Raw genomic sequence first — 21,437 nt, 5'->3', positions numbered from 1 at the left:
TGTGTGTGCGTGTGTATGTGTGTATATGTATGATAAGTCATGACCAGGGTGTGTGTATGTATGTAAAGTAAGTTATGACCTGTGTATGTTTATATACATAATAAATAGTGTGTGCACGTGTGTATATATACATATAATAAATCATGACCTAGGTTCTATGCTGTTCCTGTTAAAATAAGAAAGCAGGATGAATGACGAAAGAACACAATGGCCACAGTGAATCAGGATAGCAGTGTAATAGCGAGGGCAGGACTGCTAAACGTCTTTGATGTTATGTCCACTCAAGGTCAGCAGCTCCCATGGGTGTCCTCCCCTTGGGTGTCCCTGTACGTAGAAGGCACTGGCCCTCCCATAAGTGATTAAGTGAGGTCTCACCAATGCTCTCCACCAGGTCTGTGCAGTTTTCCTCCTTATCTCTCCTTTAAGCCTCAATTCCAATTTCACTCTGATTGATGAGGCCTTTTCTGATCCCCTTATTTAAAACAGCAACCTCCCCCAACCTCGAAATCTCTGCCTGCCTCCTCTGCTTTTATGTGTCTCCAAAACCCTCATCCAGGTGCTCCCTGTTTCTGTATTGTTACCTTCATCCACTAGCATCTAAGTACCATGATAGGAAACATTTTTGCTCTCTCTCGAGCCTAGACCTGTGCATTGTACACAGTGGGTGCTTAGTAAATATTGTTATAAAGACTGTACACTATCTTTAAATTACGTCTAATGGCATAAAAAATGTGGGGCCCAGCTTTAGAAAGAACACATCTTGAAACAGAAGTTTGTGTACTGAGCAAACTACACTGTATCTCTTTCCACATTTCCCTCTTTGTAGATAGAGAACACTGTGACTCTAGCACAAGGCTTCATCCTGACACTGAAAGGAACCCGCACAAGAACTGAGGGCACCACAGAGACCAGCGTGACCTCAGACCAATGTTCACCCCACAGAGGAGCATCTGCCCACTGCTGCAGAGCTGGGGTCTGGCTAAGACCAGCTCCTCCGCTGAGGTGACTCACTGGCCTCTGGGAAGACAGGACTCATGGTGCCACAGTAAGGAAGAGCACCTTCCTCGAACACTCTAAACTCAGGTCTATGTAAAACATTCTTAACAGTCATCTCAGAAATCAGTGAATAAAATCTGAACCTAAATCTCTTCACAGGTGCATGCGAGCACCCTTAGGAGTGGACAGTTTCTGGACCACTGTGCTGTCTGCTTGCACTGCCCCTAGGGCTGCAATCTAACCCTAATCGGGAGCTGAGAGGAAAGTGCCACCTACTTTAACAGGTAACATACCTGATCTGCCTAATAAATAAGGAAACAGTTAAACTGAGAAACCATCTGTCTCACGAGTTACTTAGAAGTTGAGCTGTGTACATGGTAAAGGCCCTCTAAAACTTAAACAGCTACATTAAAATGATCTCCAGAAGGCAAATGTCTTATTCTGTCCATTTCATCACAACGCATAAACTTTAAAACATGAAATGTGAAACGTGAAGTTGACCTTTCTAATTAGAACAGGTCATGTGGTTTGGGGATGAGTGCAAGTGGTCTCGTGGACAACTCCGTGCTGATCCAGGGGTGAGGTGAGGTCTGGGCAGCGTGGTGCCTGCCTAAGAGACCTTGCCCACAGCAGCAGGAGCTGAAGGAGCAGCTTACCAGTGACTCCCCAGCACTGGGGGGCGGGGCAGGAACCCAACCTCAGGCACCCACCGTTTTCACTAGTTCTGCCTGACGTTACTCTCTCTCACCCTTTTCTGTCCAGGACGGTCCTCCTAGGCAGACCTTTGAACAAGGCATCGGGTTACAGAATACATTCAAAACTTGGTATCTGTTTAATGAGGATTATCCAAAAATAAAATCCCACGTCACTCTCCTTCCTGATATGCATTTAATTACCTCACTCACTATATTTGTTAAAGTTGTCCTGGTTTCTAACCCGCAGCACCCACAGTATGTACATATGAAGTAGTGTTTCTACAAGTAAACTGTCGTGACAGTGTTAGAGTGAGGCTACAGGATTTGTGCATAACAGACAGTTTAGGGCATTAGACAGTGAACTCACGTTCTCCTGGAACACAAAGCAGCTCAGCAGCGCCGTGGCCTGCTCCGCAGACAGGTCGTTGAACAGGCCGTTGAACATCATTTCGGTGAGCAGGAGCTCGTCGGCACTGCAGCAGGAGAGTCAGGCCCAGTGTCAGGACGGAAAGACACAGGGGGACACACACACACGAGCGAGCGCGCCCTCAAAATGAAACTCTTAACAAAATTATTTGATATAAGGAGTAATCAGTGAGGAGTGACAAAGATTTAACTAAGGAAATGGCAGGTCTTTATATTACCAATATGCAAATAATAAATTTAAAGTGGGCATTGCAGAGAAAGATCCCATTCTAGCCAATACCAAGCTGCACGTGTTCACTGAGGTAAAGAACCATTGTCTAACGCTCAGTACACCAGGAAACACAGAACCCTCCAGCCATTTATTATCTAGGTCCAAGGACCTTTTTAATTGTCTTTAACTTTGTTGTTTTACAAATAACTTAAAAAATAAAGGGTTACTGAGAACGGACTGATTAGAACCTGAGCACCCACAGCCGCATGCATTTTATCCTGTCGTTCCCAGTGCCCAAATCTAGGAACAGTGACGGGCCACGGCCTGCGAAGGCGACAGATGGCTGCTAGTCAGCTGTCTCATGGGTCTGGGCTGCGTTTGTGCAGTAAACGCGATTCCTGATCTCAAAGACACATCCAACAGCATTCACATCACTACTCCTGATCCTTCGTGCGTCTGCCTGTCGAAATGTACTGACTCCAGGTTTTAAAGACATCTCTGGGTTCTCGCTTATTATTAGTTTTCGTTCCTCTTTTGTTTCATCAAAACATGGTATTTTTTTAAAAATCTGACAAGTCAAAATTTCTTTGAAGAGAGGAAGGTCAACTTCTTTGCCCCATATTGTACATTCAGATCAAATGATAAAGATTGGAATGATAAATCCCACAGTTTTTTCATGATCTGTTTCTTATTAGTGTCTTTGTTTTACAACTGTCTTCAGTATTTGACACTGAGAACTGCACCAGGGAAATTTAGTGCAGTCATAAACGATGGATGCCTGGGACGGTCCAAGCCCTCACACACGGTGCCACATAACTCAGCCCTTCCTGCCCAATGGAAAGGAGACTGTATCAAGTAAGAACCTTGCACTTTCCTTTTGTCCTCAGAAATACATTTATCACTCCGACTCCTGAGTGGGAGACTTTGCTGACATGACTAATGTCTCCATCATCACTTGTCGAGGGTGCTCTTGTCTCTGTGCTACTCTTCTGATTTGCTAATAATTTAAAATTTTCTTTTTTGGTTATTTTTGTCATCATGGGTGGAAAATAAAAAATTCTGAATTCTCAACTGTGTCAACAAAAGCTAAAAAAGATTATGCTGATGGCGTCTCCAGAGTTCTATCACAAGTTCCACAAAGTACCTTACATTCTGTGCTTATCTTACATTAAAGGGTTTAATGACTCATTCAGTAATTATAAGAATGTTATTCTATTTTTTAAAAAAGCACACTTTTTCTTTTTGGAAGAGTTCTAAAAAAGAATCAAATCATAAACTAGCAATTGTTACAGTTACAACTATTCAAAAACAAAGAAAACTAAATTTGGGTTCCCAATGGTGAACTGACAGGGAGAGGTTACTGTAAGGGACTGCAGTCTAGCGCAGGAGGCGGACAGGAAAGATGCTCACGGATGGCGACCTAGCAGTCTACAACTGCGATTCTACTAAAAACAGCGAGGGGCCTAAAATCAGGTTAGAGAACTTCAGAGCAAGTTTCAGAAGACCTTGGGGAAAACATCCAGGGATTAGCAGGATATGGGGGGAGTGAGCGGAAGGCCATGCTAGGCGACAGAAAGATCAATGTGTGAGATACGGAAACCGGCAGGCTAGAGAGCGAGGGCAAGAACAACACACTGACTCAGGGAGTTTATTAAAAACGCAACAGAGAATCCCCAGGAGACTTTTACCAAAAGCATGACAGAGGAGAAGTGTGCTTTGGAAAGAACACCCTGAAAGCAGGAAGGAGGACAGCTGCAGACTCAGGATGGGAGGTGCACACAGGAGGGCTCCTGCAGAACAGCCTCCAGGTGGGGAGGGGACAGCCACCAGGGCAGGAGGCAGAGGACACCGCTCAGGAAGACGAGAGAAGGGGCAGAAGGGAAAGGAGTCCAGGATAACTCCCAAGCTTTTGCTTTTAGTGGCTGGGATTTATTCAGCAAAACAGAGACCAGAGGGAAAGCAAATGAGGGGAATGTACTTTAAGCATTCTATTTCAGAATAAAATCAATGCCATTCTTCCAACACTAAATCTACCTGCAGATGCCTCACAGGAATTAGTCTACATTAGTTATTAAGATTAAGGGCTATATAATCTGACAAATAATTCCAGTAACATTGCTTTTGGCAAGGAATTAGGAGCAGTGCTGAGGTCTACAGTTAATCCGGGGTAAATTATTGACACATGGTGCTTAGTTTCTTTAACGACAAAGTGGGAAAGCTGAAATTCATCACAGGCTGAAGGAAAACAGGAGCCGGTGGGGCAAAGCTAATTTGAAGAAATGTTTTATTTGGCTCACATGGTGACTAAAAAATGACTGATTTAGTATGTGAACATTTAAAAATCAAAAGCTTTCACCTCAAATTTGGGATTGCCAGCTTTTCTAAATTGGAAAATCGGGTATCACATTATTCTGCAATAACAACTAGTGATCTGGTCATTCGCTGCCCGTTTTGGTGGCCAAGTATTGTCTTGCTCGCCAGTCTCCACCTGGTTCCGGCAGATGTCTGAGCTCCTAACATCTGAACCAAGGTCAGTGAGAACATGAGAGAGTCTTTACCAGCAATGTCTGAAACCACAGCCAAGGCCTTAGCTCTCTGGCCTTGTCCAGTGGGGCCACGGTAAGTACATAGAAAACTTTCAGAATGTCTTTGTGTAGACTCACTGAGACTAATGGTCATGACTATGGACAGACTCGATCTACTTCAGGCTGACCACACTCGTGTGGGACCAGAATGCCAGGCCAGCCAGTGGGCTTCCTGAGTTTCTAATCCACAGACCACCAGACTGACAGGACAGCTGCTGCTTCAAGCCACTTAGTTTTATGGTCATCTGTAACGTGGCAAAAGATGACCAACACAGACAACAGCTTCTATCCGATTCTATGCTGGGGCCTGTAACAGCTACGCTGTAATACCCGACTACAGCCAAGACGTTAACAAAATCTCCTGCACACATAAAAGAATGATGGTTATTAGGCTAAGTTTCAAGGTGGAAAAATGTTTATAATTTTAAAGAAAGAACACAAAATTGTGCATAAAATAAGGTTACAATTATGTAAAAGTGCATTAAAATATAGAAAAAGGAAAGACATCGAAACGCCAGTGATGTTCATGTCAATTAATGGGATCTGGAGATTTTTAAACACTTTCCTTTTCTAGTTCTTCAATTTCATGGTCAAAACCTGCATTTACTATGAAAGGTGTTGTACAACTTCATCACTTTACGGTGGCTCTCTCTCCTACGAGGTTAACAGCCCACGTCCACCAGGTCTCACCTGCTTATCTCACATGCCACGCGTCCCTTCATCTCTATGACATCAGAAGAGGTGGCAAAGCCCAGTCGCCGTAAAACACGCTTGCGACACTTGAGCTCATCCATCTGCAGGACAGTTCTTGCTTTCTTCAGTTCCCGCTTTGCAGACTTAATATCTACTGCAATCTAAGGATATGAAGTATAAAGGAAGCTCAGTAAAGTGAACAGAGTAAAATGGGAGTTCCTCACGAAGTGAAACAAATATTTTATTAGGACTCTGCAACACACCTCTCTGTCAACGCCCTAATGGGGAAGGAGGAACCTAGTTCTCACTTATTTAGTGAAATACACAGGATTCTGAGATACAATCGAGTTTCTGCCATACCTGTGCTTTCTTTTCACACAGCGTGTACACCGTTTCCAGGTTTGGGTCGTTGTGAAGGGGATGGGAGTACATCCGATGCTCAAAAGCCTCCACTTTCTGGATGACCTTTTTCAGGCCCTGGTCTTGAATGCCCATGTCATCGACTGGGTCTAACAGGGGGACACCATCAGGAAAACGCTTCTGAACTTCCTGAAACAAATACTTAAAATTAATTTTCATTTATGAACAAAATTAGTTAAGAGTAAACAAAGTCAGTATTGTCTTTTGTGCTTTTCTATGCGTAAACATAAAAAGGCTGCTACATACGTGTAATTTTAAACTTCCCATGTGAGTGCATTTCCCAGTGGCTTGTTTTTAACACTCCTCTGAAGTGCTGTACTCAGACTCACTGATACAGGGATGCACTATGCTCAACAGCCTGGATACGGCACAACTTGCTGAGGGTCCGTTACCCTGAACCCAGGTTGTCAGAACGTCTCAGCACCTTAAGTGACCCTGCACTGAGGTCTCCTAAGTGTGTACTTTGTTTCAGTTTTCCGACTATTCCCTTGGGTTTGACTCCCAGAGGGCATGGCTTAGTCAAAGGATGTAAGCTTTTCAGAGGGTCCAGAGCCCTCTCGATAACTGATTTTTACATGATTTAACTGTAACTATGATGAGCATGTGAGCTCAGAGAAAGGATAGTTCACAGCAGCCTGGCGCCCCTAGGACACAGCAGGGTCTTGGACAGGCTTTAAAGGTGAGACAGGGTTTGGCCCGTTAGGAATTGAAATAAGTAAATAGATAGGTACACCCAAAGCCTAAAGTGCCCAATGACAGTGGCCTGTTCCTTTACCTCTGTTTTCCTAGGTCCTAGTACAGAGCCTCCAGCGCGCAGCAGACACCAACTCATGTGTTTACTGACTAAATAACAATGTTCCTGTTTTTAATGGAAAATAAAAATTTCTAAAAGTCATACTTTTCTTGCTGAAATTAAAAAGATTTCAACCATTTATTAAATATATTAAAAATGGTAAGAAGTCCTGGCACATGACCTGACACACAGACCCTGTCTCCCTCACTCCTGTGCAGCGTGAGGCTCCGTCCTCACTGGAGTGGACTGAGAGGATGTCCACAGTAGCTCTGCTGCCACCACTGTTATTAAAGGAACTGACTCTAGTGCTTGTAGCTTTGTGAGAGGAAACAATACGTGTAAAAGCATTTCAGATGCCTCACTCTAAACCCTATGTATATGTACACAACATTTATATTTAATTGAGAAAATCTACACATGTACCTGTATTGACTTGAGAACGCTCTGTCTGTTGTCCAGGGGTCGAAGGTCCTTGGGGATGTAGAGCCTGACACTGCTGATAGCCGACAGGAGATGCACCAGAACTGGAACAACCTACCAACAGAAAGTTACATAATGTTACAATTAAAACTACACATTGTCAAATTCTACCATTTCCCAAATTTAGTTTAACTCCCTAAAAGGAAGCTGCATTTATAATATGCGACAGGTGTAATAAGTAGAAAATAATCATTGTGGGAGCTTTAATCTTAGTAGAGACTGTATTTTAAAAGTAAAAACTAATTCAAACCTCTATATAACAGGCAAATGAATGGTTCATGAAAGTAAATGACTGCTCAATACACATTCCATACTTCACCTGTGCCCTCCTATTGGGCACTTTCTGAATCCCTGAGAGTACTACAGACAGCGTTACAGAGGGAGGAAAGGCTGCTCTTTAGGGCTAGAAGGCCGAGGAAGTTCATGTGAGCTCAGGATGCAAGGAAGGAGAGGAAAACTAGTGCTTCAGGCAGAGAAAACACTGCACTTCACCAGCCCAATCTCCAGGATCACCTACCTACACGTCCTTCCATGCTTTCTCCTGAGAACACCCTTCTCTCACCGGTTTGCTTCCTTTAAATTCAGAGGCCTCTACGAACTAAGATCCAAACTCGTCAGCGTGGTGGCTCCTATGGCTACCTTCCTATGATCCATGAAAAACTGGCTTGCTGGTAACAAACATATTCAGTGTTTACTAAACAAACGGGAGAGGAGTTGAGCATGGGTGCTAGAGGCCAGAGGGACCGGTTTGAATTCAGTCTGCCGCTAGCTGTGTGATCTTGAGCAAGTCACCTAACCTTCTTAGGCCTCAGTTTCCCCGTTTTAGAAATGGGGATAAAATCTGTCTCATTAAACCACTGTGAGGATTCAATGATACAACGCATGTAAAGTAGTTCCTACATTAAAAATGTTAGTGAAATAAGTATCAGTGTGAACAGATGTGCATGTACCAAGGCTAAAATAGCAGAGGTCACACTCAAATGTTACAGGTGGATGGCATTTATTGTTAACACGTGAGACAGATGGAGGCTGCAAAGATGGGAGTCTGCAGCGTCTAAACACCATGACTACAAGCTTCTATTTGAAAGCAATTGATGAAAAATAATCTGATAAACTGTCCATTCACTGTATTTTCACAACCAGGTTTTCCCAACTGTTAAGCTTGCCATGTGCCTCTTCTCTGACGTAAGAGTTCAGGGGCGCTTGTTCTTTCTTCCTGCCTTCCTCTTTCCTCCCCTCCTCTCTTCACCATCTGAAACTAATCTGCAGGCAGGTCACCTCACCCCACCACCAAATACTTCAGCATGTTCCTTCTAAGAACAAACATTCTCATGCACAGCGACAAGATTATGAGCTCATAAAAAGTTAAACAATATTCAAAAAACAACAAAAAATAAATTATCATCTACTATACTGTCCATACTCAAATTTCCCTGACCCAATAATGTCCTTTATAGAATATCAACTCCACTCCCACCACCATTACTACATCACTACTATTACCACCCCCACCACTATATCACTACTATTACCACCCCCACCCCCACCCCACCATTACTATAGCACTACTATTACCATCACCATCACTACTATATCACTACTATTACCACCTCTTCTCTGGGTCCATGGTCCAGCCAAGGATCATTTAATGCTTGAGCATCAGGGCTCTCTAACCTTCCTTAATCTACAACACTCCCTACTGTTTCTGTTCTTCTATGGTATTGGTGTTTTCAATAATTCAAATTTACAGAAAGAATAGGACAGAGGACCCCCAAGTTTACTCAGCCATTGTCCACGTGTGACCCCCTGCTTTACCACTCATTCTCTCCCCCGCCCTCCTGCAGAGAACAAAGATTAAAAGATGGAAATTTAACTGATGAACAAAACAGATCCAGAGACACGGAAACATGGAGCAGACTGAGGGGTCTCAGAGGAAGGTGTGGGTGTGGGTGGGGAGAGATTAATAAGAGAACTTCATGCTTATAAGCATAACCCATGGACACACACTGGTATGGAGATGGCCTGGGGGTGAGGTGGATGTGGGGTGGAGGGGACCAAAGGGGAAAAAAGGGGACACCCGTAATACTTTCAACAATAAAGATAAGGTAAAAAAAATGTAAATTTGATGTTGATACAATGATATCTAATCTACATCCCTAATAATGTCATGTACTTTCCCAATGCCTTTTATAACCCCTTCCCCTCTCCCCAACTACTCCATGGTCCAATCCAGGATCATGCAGTGAATTTAGCTGTGCTTTCTTTGCTCTTCTTTATTTGGAATAGTTGCTCAGTTTTTGTGTGACTCTTAAGACACTGATATTTCTGAATGTCAGTGATATACTGTAGATGCCTACAGTCTGGGTTTGTCCAATGAGGAACCACAAGCTTCAGGTTATGCAGCGTGTGACCCCGTGGTGGCGGATCTGAGTTTCTAACAAGCCAGTCTATAGAACAAACGTCATGACCATGACATTTCCTAAGACCCAGACAATACGCCACAAACCTAAAGCAATGTGTAAAAATAACAAATCCCAGTATCATATTAGCAAACACATATCTGAAATCTATAAGAAGATATTACCTAAAATTATTTTAATTATTTTATTTTATTTATTTATTTTAATATATCTTTATTGATTTCAGAAAGAGGAAGGGAAGAGAAAGAAACATCAATGATGAGTCATTGATCGGCTACAGCCCGCAACCCGGGCATGTGCCCTGACTGGGAATCGAACCCCGATTTCCTGGATCCTAGGTCAACGCTCAACTGTTGAGCTACGCCCAGCTGGGCTTTAATTATTTTAAAATAAATAAAATTATGTTCAAGAAATATGGGCTCTCACGTGTCAAATTGAATGTTTTCTATCCGCTAAAAGCACAATAAATTAAATGACTTTATGGAACTGTGGACAGGCATTTTTCATGATCAAAACATTGCTTCAATCATTTTCACAGGGATGTAATAAATGACATTTAGGATAAAGTAAAACTATATCACTATTTGATCATAAAAATAACAAAACATTTTTATGGCTGAGGTAAAATCCAACTTTACGTGAAAACTAAAACTCTTTCATCTTGCACTTTGTCATTAACCCGCCAACACGTGGTAAAAGAAAAAGAGCTGAAATCCCATGGATCACTCTACTGGTCTTCAGATGGCTGGAACAGACCTTCAAATACCTCAGAAACTTCCAATCTAGAAATCCTGACGCTATGTCTGTTACAGTCACTCGGGAAACCCAGGGATAACAACTGGTTAGCACCCACCTGCATCTCCCCCTTCTCATCAGCTCTGGCTGGCTTTGCAGCCTCCGTGGCTGAGTTTTTCAGGCTCTCTCTGCTGCAGCGTAGAAGCACTTCCACCACATACAAAGGGTCCAGTTCCCCCGAATTGGGCTAGAAAAACAAGAGAAGGGAGGTCAACAACTCTCAGACACTGGCCCCCATGTGTCCAAGGGCCGTGTCCTCAGCCCTGAGCACTGTGACTGGCACATCCTGTCAGTAAATGCCTATTTCACAAAATGAAGGCTCTGTCTCCAGCCTTCAACATGCTCCACTGGATGAGAAGAAATCCCTCGATACTACAAATCCAAACAGTATGATCACTGTCAACCGTGACACAAAATGCCATTTTAAGCCTCTAGTGATTAGTTTATAGTTGTATTTAATATTATACCAGAATTAGGAAAAAATTGAAGTTATCAGTCGAAGACATGAATCTGTATCTTCAAATTACCCTAATTAAACAACAAAATACACTGGAAGTAGCTGTCTGAATACACTGGTCCCTCCTCACTGTGGTTTCCTGCCGTCTTGCCGAGGACTCTCTAATGAGGTCTGGTTCTCCGGCGCTCAACTGCTCAACTGCTGAGCTACGCCCAGCACGTGCTCGGCACTGTATTAACGTGTCGACAGCAGCCTCTCAGTCATCAGGCCTTTTCCTTCGGAAAGAATCCCTCTGCTTTTAAATTCAATACCTGAATTATCGACTTTGCATAAAGTAGATAAAAGTTACTTTGATGGAGGGGGACATCTGGCAAAAAGACGTGACTGCTTGGTCCCTGCCGCCCCGCCCCCCCCGAGTTTCTGTTCAAAAATGAAAACTGTCAAGAAATGACTCCAAACCTAGAATCTATTTCTTCAATAAACTACCATTGTTTAACAACAGTAAAATATATTTCCAAATACAAAGCAAGAACACAACCGTAATTATCTTAAATCATCAAGGTCAAATTTCCCCAAAGAAAGCACAGCTTCCACTTCCCAATCCAGAAGGAAACTAGGTTTGCCTCAGCAAACCTATTTTATTTTATTTTTAAATATATCTTTATTGATTTCAGAGAGAGGAAGGGAGAGGGAGAGAGAGAGAAATGGAAACATCAATGATGAGAGAGTCATCACTGATTGGCTGCCTCCTGCAGGCCCCCTACTGGGAATCGAGCCCGAAACCTGAGCAGGTGACCTGACCGGGAATTGAACTGCAATCTCCTGGATCCCAGGTCGACACTCAACTGCTGAGCCACGCCCGGCCGGGCAGCAACCCTATTTTAAAATATGGTTCCTTTTAAAGAAGTTTCAAAACATCCCTCAGCTTGATACAGACACAAAGCAAAGCTGGATAATATTTTAAATTAGGTCTGTCTCTGCAGAGGTTAGGTATATGTATAGCTTAGTCAATATAAAATGAATTTTATAAACCCTAAGCTAAGTAAATTACAATCAACTGTCAACTCTTCCAAGGTGCCAATGGCTGAGGGGAATGAGTGAGTTATATTTAGTATCCCAGGAACGAAAAACCCTCGGAGTAAGTAAGATCCACAACCTGATGAATGAATTAACTCCAAAGTGTTAGGGGACGTGAGCATTTAGACAAAAATAACGTAAGATTTATAAACAATCTTTAATGTGTGTGGAGAGTCTAGGACTCTGTAGCTTTTACTGGTAAGCTTAACCTCCTTCCCTGTAAGACACACCGAAGGGGTGACGGTCAGAGCTCAAGCACATCTAACACAATCACCTGTCGCAGCAGAGCTACCAAACCATTTGCAACATTACAGAAATATCCTCATGTTTCTATGGAAACATATTAAAAACTCTGCCTTACTGCACCATTTAACAAAAATGCTGTTAAAATATTTCCTAAGATAAAATTTTTATCAGCCAACTTCTCGTTCAGCACCCTGGTAAAGACAGGCCGCCAATGCCATCCTCCGCACAAGACAATTACTGAATGTCCTATTTTGCTTTCCCATGACTGTTGTAGCATAAATTCTTTTTTTTTTTAAGATTTTAAAAATTGATACATATATAGAGAGAAATATTGATGCAAGAAATCATCAATCAGTTGCCTCATATGTGCCCTGACAGGGAATCAAACCCACAACCTGGGTATGTGCCCTGACAAGGAATCGAACACACCACCCCCTGGGGTATGGGTCAATGCTCCCACCAACTGAGCCACATCGGCCAGGGCTGTTATAACATAAATTCTTTAAATTTTTAACTCCTTTTTAAAAAATCTTCATCTAAGGATATGTCTTTTTTTTGTTAATTGATTTTTAGAGAGAAGAAAGGGTGGGAAGGGGGGGCACTGATAGGTTGCCTCTCAAATGGCACCAACCAGGAATCGAGCACACAACCTTCTGGTGTATGGGATGATGCTTCAGCCACGGAGCCACCTGGGCAGAGCTAACTTCCCCATCATACATTCGAGCTTTCTTTCCCCAACATCTCATTCCTTTTACAATGTGGCGACCTGCCTTGGCTCCAAGTGCACTTTGCTTCCATCTTTCCTGAAGCAGTCATCACGTGCTCCTTATATTCTCCTTTGCTTGCCACTGACGGCCAGTTACCTGAGCACGGGGACTGTGTGTCTGTGATTAACGCATGCTTGTCAAATTGGGATCAAATGAGGTAAACTGTGACAATCCTTTAAAAAAATCCTGTAAATCAACAATTACTAATCATTTTGATATTTTATCAAAATGGTAATAAACTAAATATCCTTAGAAGCTCTTCAGTGGGATTAGTCATTGATCACTAATCAATCGCCTATCACAAACCTAAGAACATAATTGCAACAGCAATTGGCTTCAGTATCTCAAAGTTCATGTACAGGTTTCAGGACTTTCAATCCCAAAGCTTCAGTCCTACGTGCCTCTACACCCAGGGGGACAAAGAAGCTAATGAGGGCGAAACCAGGACACGGTCAGCCTTGAGAGAGCAGGGTATCTTGTGTAAACCGGTGTCTTCATTTTAAAGATACGAAAAGATACGTGCGGAGATACAAAATGTCTTGCTTAAGGTCACATATCTGCAGATAATAGGCTGGTACCTACTGCACTAAAGAAAATATAATAGGATGGCTGATTTAATTTCATGACAGTCACTCTCCTAACAAACTAACAAAATCATCCTTAATTTCACATATAAGTCATCTTTCCAAAATATTTATACAAATAATGACCAAAATCAACTATATTATTGCCTTCATTTAGAGAGGACAAGTACATCTGACCAGCTCTCCTAATTTCTTTTCTTCAACTCTCTAATATGTACCCAAATCAAAATTCTAATTTTCAGTGTCGAAAGCTGATTTTTCCCTGATATTCATTTAAAGAGAAATCTTATAAAGGAATGATGAACTCAGAGAAGAAATATAAACTGTCATGAAATTAAAGTTCGTTGTTGTTAGGAAAGTAACCCATACTGTTAAGCACAAATTTAAGATTATTTAAAAATTTAATCCCTTATGGCAGAATTTATTACAACTTCTCTTAAGATAATACTTTTTCTACTTTGATCAATTTCATGAGTCTGAAAAAAACCATTTCACTAACAATTTATATAGAATTCTACTTTAAGAACAATGGTTTACCTTAACATTTGACTTTTTTGAGAAATTCACGACGACTCCCCAGCCAAAATCATCTCCTTCGTTCTTTACCTGAAAGGAAGTAGAGCACGTGAATAAGGACATCTGTGTCCAAAGGCAACCTGGGATCCACACCTACATTCCAGGCTAATAAAACCAAGTTTTCCTGGTGAAGTCATTTTTGAAAGATCACTGTTAAACCTACGGAAAAAGATATTAACTCTACAGAATAAAATCACTGCCAAATTCCACACACCTCTTCAGCAGCAATAACAAGACTCTCAATTGGAAAACAAATGTCAAAAATGGTAACATGGTGTATTTGTTCTGAGAACATCTAAAGTCTTTCCTATTTTATAGCTAATGAATTCATCCTCCTTAAAACTTAGTTTAAAAGAAGCCTGTCTTTATTTTTAGATTTTATAACTGGAAGTATTTTATATGTTAATTCCAAAACTGTCTCCTTCAATCTGTACCCTCCAAAATGAAAATCTGATTAATGACCCCCCTAATCAGAGCCACAGGGAACCAGTAAGACAAATATTAAAACACCCAAATATTTTATCTAAAAACGGCATACCTTGACCAAGCGGCCTGGCTGCAGGAATGGTAAGCAGTACTTTGGCTTGTGGATATACTCCTCAATTTCTTTTCCCAGCTTTGCAAGCTGCTGTCTAATCTTATAATAGATGAGCACACTTTCCTCATTAGGTATTACTATTTTATTATATTGCTCTTCTGAGTTCTTTACCTCTGTAAAGAAAACACATGTGCAATATAAAAACACTGTGCATCCACAACGTATGCCACAATCAGCACCACCGAGTTCTAGAACACTTCACAGACTCCAAAAGGAACTCGTACCCACTAAGCAAGCCCTCCTCATGCCCCTCCTCCTCCAGCCGCTGGCAGCCTTTCTGTCTGCTTTCTGTCTGTCTGGATTTACCTATTCTAGATAGTTTACACATGTGAAACCAAACAATCTGCAGCCTTGTCATCCATGCTGTGGGATGTCTGAGGCCTTTTTGTGGCTGAATAATATTCCAGTGTGTGGGTACCATTCTGTTTATCCTTTTACCAGTTGATGGGCATCTAGATTACTTCCACCTTCTGGCTACTGTGAACAGTACTGCTGTAAACACTTATGCACAGTGTTTGTTTGAACATATTTCCATTCTTTTGGTCATGCACCCAGGAGTGAAACTGATAGGTCTCATGGTAATTCTACCACTAAATTTGCTGAGGAAGTGCTGAACTGTTTTCCACATGACCACACCATTTTGTTAATTACCTTTTTAAAAACACCCATCCTAACAAGTGTGAAGTGGTACCTGTGTGGCTATGATGTACATTTCCCAAATAACTAATGATGTGGAGCCTCTTTTCATGTGCTTGTTGGCAAACTGTTTATCTTCTTCGGAGAAATACCTACTCAAATCCTTTGCCCATCTAAAAATCAGGCTTTTTGTTGTTGAGTTGTAAGAACTCTTTATATATTCTGGACACTAGATCCTTATCAGATACGGGATTTTTCCAAATTTTTCCCCGTCTGTGGGTTTTCTTTACATTTTATTGCTGGTGTCTATTGAAGTATAAGTTTTAAACTTTGATGAAATCCAATCTCTTTTCTTTTGCTGCTTGTCCTTCTGGTGTGTTCTCCAGGAAACTCTCAAATCCAAGGTTACGAAGATTTATGCCTACGTTTTCTTCTAAGACTCTTATGGTTTCAACTCTTATATTTAGGACTGTCATCAGTTTCAGTTAATTTCTGTGTATGATGTGAGGTAAGGGTCCAACTTCATACTTTTGCATGGAGCTGTCCTATTGTCCATGTGGCACTTGTGGAAAATCAACTGCCTACAGATGTATGGGTTCCATTCCACTGATCAAGCTCCTCTACTTAACCTGCATGCGTCAGTTTCTTTATCCTCAAAATAAAGGTAACAACAGTACCCATAACCTGCAAAGGTATAGTCAGAGACTAACTGACAAAAGATATGGAGAGTAGGAAGCTACCAGTACAACCCAGAGCAAGTCCTCAGGAAGGATGGTGACACTGTACTCTTTATCACCAGCCTTCCCATGGCCGGCTCTGCTCCCGCCAGAGGCTGCTGTTGGCACCCCTTTGAGCTCACCGCCTGCCTCGTCCTGCTTATTCTAACTGGCCAGCACAGCTCCTTATAGGGGCTGCATTCCATCCACTAAAGGCTAGACAGCTACTCCTGACACACATTACCACAAAAGGAAACCATTAAAGCACGATACCAATATTCGAGAGACTAAAGTCAGTAAGAAGTTACAGAAGGAAAACTACACACAGAGATGCTGGTCCTGCTGTCTGACCTGAAGTGACAAAGTGACCCTGTTGGCAGGAAGCAGTGCGACACTGACTTAGCTCTGTCAGGAGTTCATGGAGATGCCTCAGACCTCTGCTGGGATGCTTAGACACTGTCCCCACCCTCCACTCCAAATCACTTCTGTGCTAATGAGTCAGAAGCCTGAGAGATGTTTTAAGAAGTCCCTTGTGTTTTGTACCTAAGGATCTAACTACAGCTACAGACCACTCCTGAAGCTTCGGTGCAGCCCGCTTTTCATCCAAATTTTAGACATCTCTTGCCCCCCCATTCAAAGAGCAGAGGAACTCAGCATGAGCAACTGCTTTCCCTGCAATGTACCACCCCCACCCCAGGACGGCCTCAGCATCTAGGGCACAGCAGGTGAGACACAGCCAGAAACTGCTAAGACACTATGCAACCAATTCCCTCCTCCACAGGGAGTAGGGAGGTAGTGGTTCCGAAGACACATTCCTATCAAAGAATATGTAACACAGGGAACAGACCTGTGCGTGAAGGCAAAATGGACTGCTACTCCAGTATACCAAGCAAATTTTTGAACAGGTTAAAACTTATCAATAATTAAAACAGGTACTTACTAAGAATGTAATATAAATTATCTCACTGAATTCTCATGAACTGAATAAACTAGATATTATCCCAACTGCATAAGAGAGCAAACTAAAGCTCAGGTAGTCCCATGTGTAACTCCACAACTCTTGCTATTAACTATGGCATTATCAATGAAACTAAACAAAAAGATTAAGTCTGCATTTTTCTCTGCAGTAAAGGAACAAGGAAATCCTGGAAGCTTTACTCTTATGGCTCACTGAAAAATCCATGGTGGATTCAGTAAATCAAAACAAAAAACATCTCATGTATGCCAGCCTTCTCAATTTGTCGTAAGAAAAAATAAACTACTATATTTGTAAATATTAATTACCACAGTCCAAATTTTAATTTTGGTATATTTAAGATAGTGAATGTAACACCAGTCTCTTTGAAAGGCTCTAGTAGCATCCATAGCAAAGGAATCACACCTTCCTAGTAACGAGCGAGCCAGCGGCATGCATATGCGCTCGCAGTGGAAGCAGGGGACAGCACCAGCCTCTCCACCATGCAGCCCTGCAAACTGTACTGAAGGGGTTGCAAGTCCCTCAATCCTCTCTCATCACTTAAACTCCTACCTCCTCCATTAAAAAGTCTGTTACACTTTGGGTAGTCTTTTGTTTACTGGCTTGAAAATGTTAGAATAACAGGACTTGCTCCTTTAAAAGCAGAGGCAGGGAAATGCAGGGATAATTCAACTGTGAGAAGATTCAAGTGTTCAGGAGCAACACCAGGGGCCAAAGATGATGTTCCATAATCTTTTTATTTTTTATTTTTTTAAATATACCTTTATTGATTTCAGAGAGAGGAAAGGAGAGGGAGAGAGAGAGAGAGAAACATCAATGATGAGAGAGTCATTGATTGAGCCCACAACCCGGGCATGTGCCCTGACCAGGAATCGAACCCTGATGGCCTGGATCCTAGGTTGACTCTCAACCGCTGAGCCACGCCCAGCTGGGCCCCATAATCTTTTTAAAAGGTAAGTCACAACCACACTGAACACAACAGGTGCTGGGGCTTGGGGAGACAGGACAGGGGACAGAGAAATGGTGGCAATGTTTAGGTTCACAGAATGGGTAGCAGGCTCTTGGTCAAGTCATGTCCAACAATCAGCCCAGCTAGAAGTTGTGATCAGTCACAATTATTTCCTCGTTCCTTACTTCCTCAGGTCTTAATTAAGAGCTAAATTTGAATCAACTACAGAGGTGTCCTGACAAGGTTTTCTTACTTTCACTTTGAAATGCTCTAGTCAGTTACAATGACCGTTGTAGTTCTTACCTAACTGTATATAAGGACCAAGACCTGGTTCTCCAGAAAACACAACGACCGAGCAGCGCAAGAGCAGGGCTTAGCTGAGTGAGCCATGCAGGGACCAACTTACTTTCCACCACTGCTGGAATGGCTCTGTAATGCTGGAACTGGTAGAAGGACTTCTCCAGCATGTACTCAGGATTGATTTCCTCCACACGCAGCAAGTTCAAAACCATGTTGTAGGTTAAATGGAAAGCACTGTTCAGGGGGTCAGCTGAGCCCTGAGAGAGGAAAAAACATGTCAGTGTTTTAGTTATTCAAGAAAATTTACACAAATATTTTTCACCTGTTAAATTGCTTAATAATTTAACTCCATGTTAAGGAATACTGCTGAAATGTAATACGTTCTTTCCTTTAAAATGACCAATACAGAGTGATAAAATAGTTCATCTTTGAGAAAATGAAGGGAAAAAACAAAATCACTGAACAGGAAAGAAGCAGTTCGAATCCTGTTGGCAGTGTGTACAGCTCCTTGCGCCCACACACTAGACAGCATGACATGTCTGGCCCCACCCCAGTGGGTGGGCAAATGAGCTGTGGTGAAGTGTTACTTCCGGGCGAAATAGTTAACTGCTGGTGTAAAAAGCTACGTCTTCCCTCTGGCACAGTGACTGGCAATGTTCAAGATGTGGCTTCTCCATTGGCTCACATTGCTGAATAGTAACAATGAGTATTTTGAACAGGTAAGAGAAATAAACCTTTAAGTGACTGAGACGTGGGTTTGTTACTGCAGCATAACCTATCCTGTGCTGACCGAGTATACTAAATTCATTCAGAATGAGACTCAAAAATTAGTATCTCAAAAGTTTCAGCTTCCTAGAATGACATAAAACCATTTAGTATTTCTACCTGGCACAGCAAGACACACAAACACTCAGGGCAGTTGCAGGCCAACCTTAAGCAGCTGCTTTCCGACTGCTGGGCTCATCTTCTCATCCACCATAAGAATCACAATGCCTCTGTCATCCATTCCCCTCCTTCCAGCACGACCAGACATCTGAATGTATTCACCGGAGGAAATCTGAACAGACATCATAAAAAATTCCAAGTTTAAGAGAAAACCTAGTAAAAACATATTCTTAAATTTTTTCTTATAAAACACACAAGCACAAGTTACATAGTTCAAAAAAACTCCCAAAACCTATGATTAAAAACATGAACTTTTAAGAGAGTATAAGTGAAAACACAAAAATGCAAAACACTTAAGAATAACATTTAAATTTTAGCTCCAACATGATCAAATACACCATACCTACAGGTAAATATTAGTTAATTCACTGGCAGAAAAAACATCTTAAGTTAGATATTCTGAAAAACAGCAAAACCAAAAAAAGCAAACAATGACCAAACTCTACCGAAGTTTAATCCTAATTGGATCATAAATTTTCTTAATTTACAAAATGAGATTAATGTAAAATTAACATTTGTTTTAAAGAAGCACAATTCTCTATTTTCAGTGTTTGTCCTTATGGTTCAGTAGAGTCTATTCATCACCTAGAACCACCTAGTGGATAAGGGCTAGTGAGCCCCCCAGATAGGTCTCAGGGCGACAACAAACCGCCTGACCACGGGCAGTCTCATCTGTAAGAGCCTGTCTACTATTTCGTGGGGAGAGGACCCAGTTTCCAGATTCGCAAAAAAATATTTGATTCATGGAGCATTAAGAGCCACTATGCTACAAGAAGGCACATTACTGACAGCATCAAAGACAGGCCTAACATCCTGGGAGCAACAAAGCCTCCAAAAACAAAAACAAAACTGACCCCCAACATCAGAAAAGAACATTTGAAAACGGCAGTGATAAACTGCAGCGGGCCCAGGACGTCGCCACACTCTGGCGCATCACAGTTTTCAGGTTTCATCACCAGGACCTGGATTCACCAAGGAAACGTCGCCTCCTTAAATTCAGTAATCCACTGTCCTCTGTATCCTTACCCGGGGCCCATGGATGCCAAGAGCATGTAAAACCACAAAAGACTTATTTACTTATTTTCTTGAGTCATCCATTTTATTTGGAGAGTAATTTTAAACTGATAAGAGTGAAGAATTTTAAATTTTACATTAATTTAAAATATAAAACATGACTTTTGGCTGCTTCAGAATTAAAAATCATATTCTGTATGAAATTTTTAAAGTTCAATTCAAAAAGCTACAGGTCAAAGAAAATTTTTGAGGCTATGGAAACATTTCTAAAGAGCAACGGCACTGCCTCATATATTCACATTTCTCTTTGTATAGATAGCATCCCACACACTTTAAAATAAAGCAAACAAAATTCTCCAGCTTTACAATTCCACCATGGCTACTTCTCAGTGTTCTGATGATTAGTAATTACTGCCAGAAATGTCCTCAAACGGAAAAGATCACCCTTTTCACGGATGCAAAATTAAGTAAAGAGTTGACTACTTTTAATTTTCTCCAAACGCAGATGATGGGAGTGTCCAGCTCACACTGGACACTCCAACTGGCAATCTCTCCTCCTCCACCCCCCTCACCCGTGAGCTCCAGAAGCGGCTGCCCGGTCCACAGCGCCTGCTGTTGCTGCTCAGGGTGAGGACCGCCCTCCCTAGGCAGCCCTTCCCGACCCTTACAGACAAGGGACTTCCCTTATTCTTTCTCCTCCCTACACGTACTTCTGAGCCCACAATGTAACGTTTTATTGAATGTTTGTCGACTTTCACCCGCTAAGCTTCTTGAGAGTAGGATCGGTTTTGTTTTAACTTTAGCATGGTGAGGACCTACAATAGTTCTATGCCCATAGTGTGAGATTCCCCAGTTGTCTGCTGAATGGGTTACTTGCCTCACTTACTTTTTACCCCAATTCAGTGTTTCACTCATGATCCCCACTTTCTCTCTTTCCTCTGCCTTAGAGAAGACCTATGTCAAGTCTGTGAGAACCTCTGGTTTAAATGTGGAGGGTGAACCAGTGAGCTGCAACCACAGCCACTGTAGCAGAGGTGCCTCCAATGGCTTAAAACTGAGAAAATGGCCCGGAAGGCGTGACT

The 21,437-nt window shown here is 42.0% G+C and overlaps 1 protein-coding gene across 2 annotated transcripts in view; it reads right to left on the bottom strand.

Moving 5' to 3' along the window:
- Positions 1 to 21,437, bottom strand: part of MTREX (Mtr4 exosome RNA helicase) — a 55,743-nt gene that overhangs the window by 11,051 nt on the left and 23,255 nt on the right. For both annotated transcript variants that reach the window (XM_081132892.1, XM_081132891.1), the window contains exons 15-23: positions 19,328 to 19,453; positions 18,503 to 18,653; positions 14,760 to 14,932; positions 14,183 to 14,251; positions 10,573 to 10,701; positions 7,243 to 7,353; positions 5,967 to 6,155; positions 5,604 to 5,767; positions 2,059 to 2,164 (exon numbers count right to left, since the gene is read on the bottom strand). In XM_081132892.1, coding sequence (XP_080989018.1) covers positions 2,059 to 2,164; positions 5,604 to 5,767; positions 5,967 to 6,155; positions 7,243 to 7,353; positions 10,573 to 10,701; positions 14,183 to 14,251; positions 14,760 to 14,932; positions 18,503 to 18,653; positions 19,328 to 19,453 — 1,218 coding nt within the window. The remainder of the gene's footprint in view (positions 1 to 2,058; positions 2,165 to 5,603; positions 5,768 to 5,966; positions 6,156 to 7,242; positions 7,354 to 10,572; positions 10,702 to 14,182; positions 14,252 to 14,759; positions 14,933 to 18,502; positions 18,654 to 19,327; positions 19,454 to 21,437) is intronic.

The sequence above is a fragment of the Miniopterus schreibersii genome, assembly GCF_964146895.1.
Source record: "Miniopterus schreibersii genome assembly, chromosome: 3".
In the NCBI taxonomy this organism is placed as follows: Eukaryota; Metazoa; Chordata; class Mammalia; order Chiroptera; family Miniopteridae; genus Miniopterus; species Miniopterus schreibersii.
Note: the sequence above shows the minus strand (reverse complement) of the source record. Positions and strands in the feature narration are given on the sequence as shown.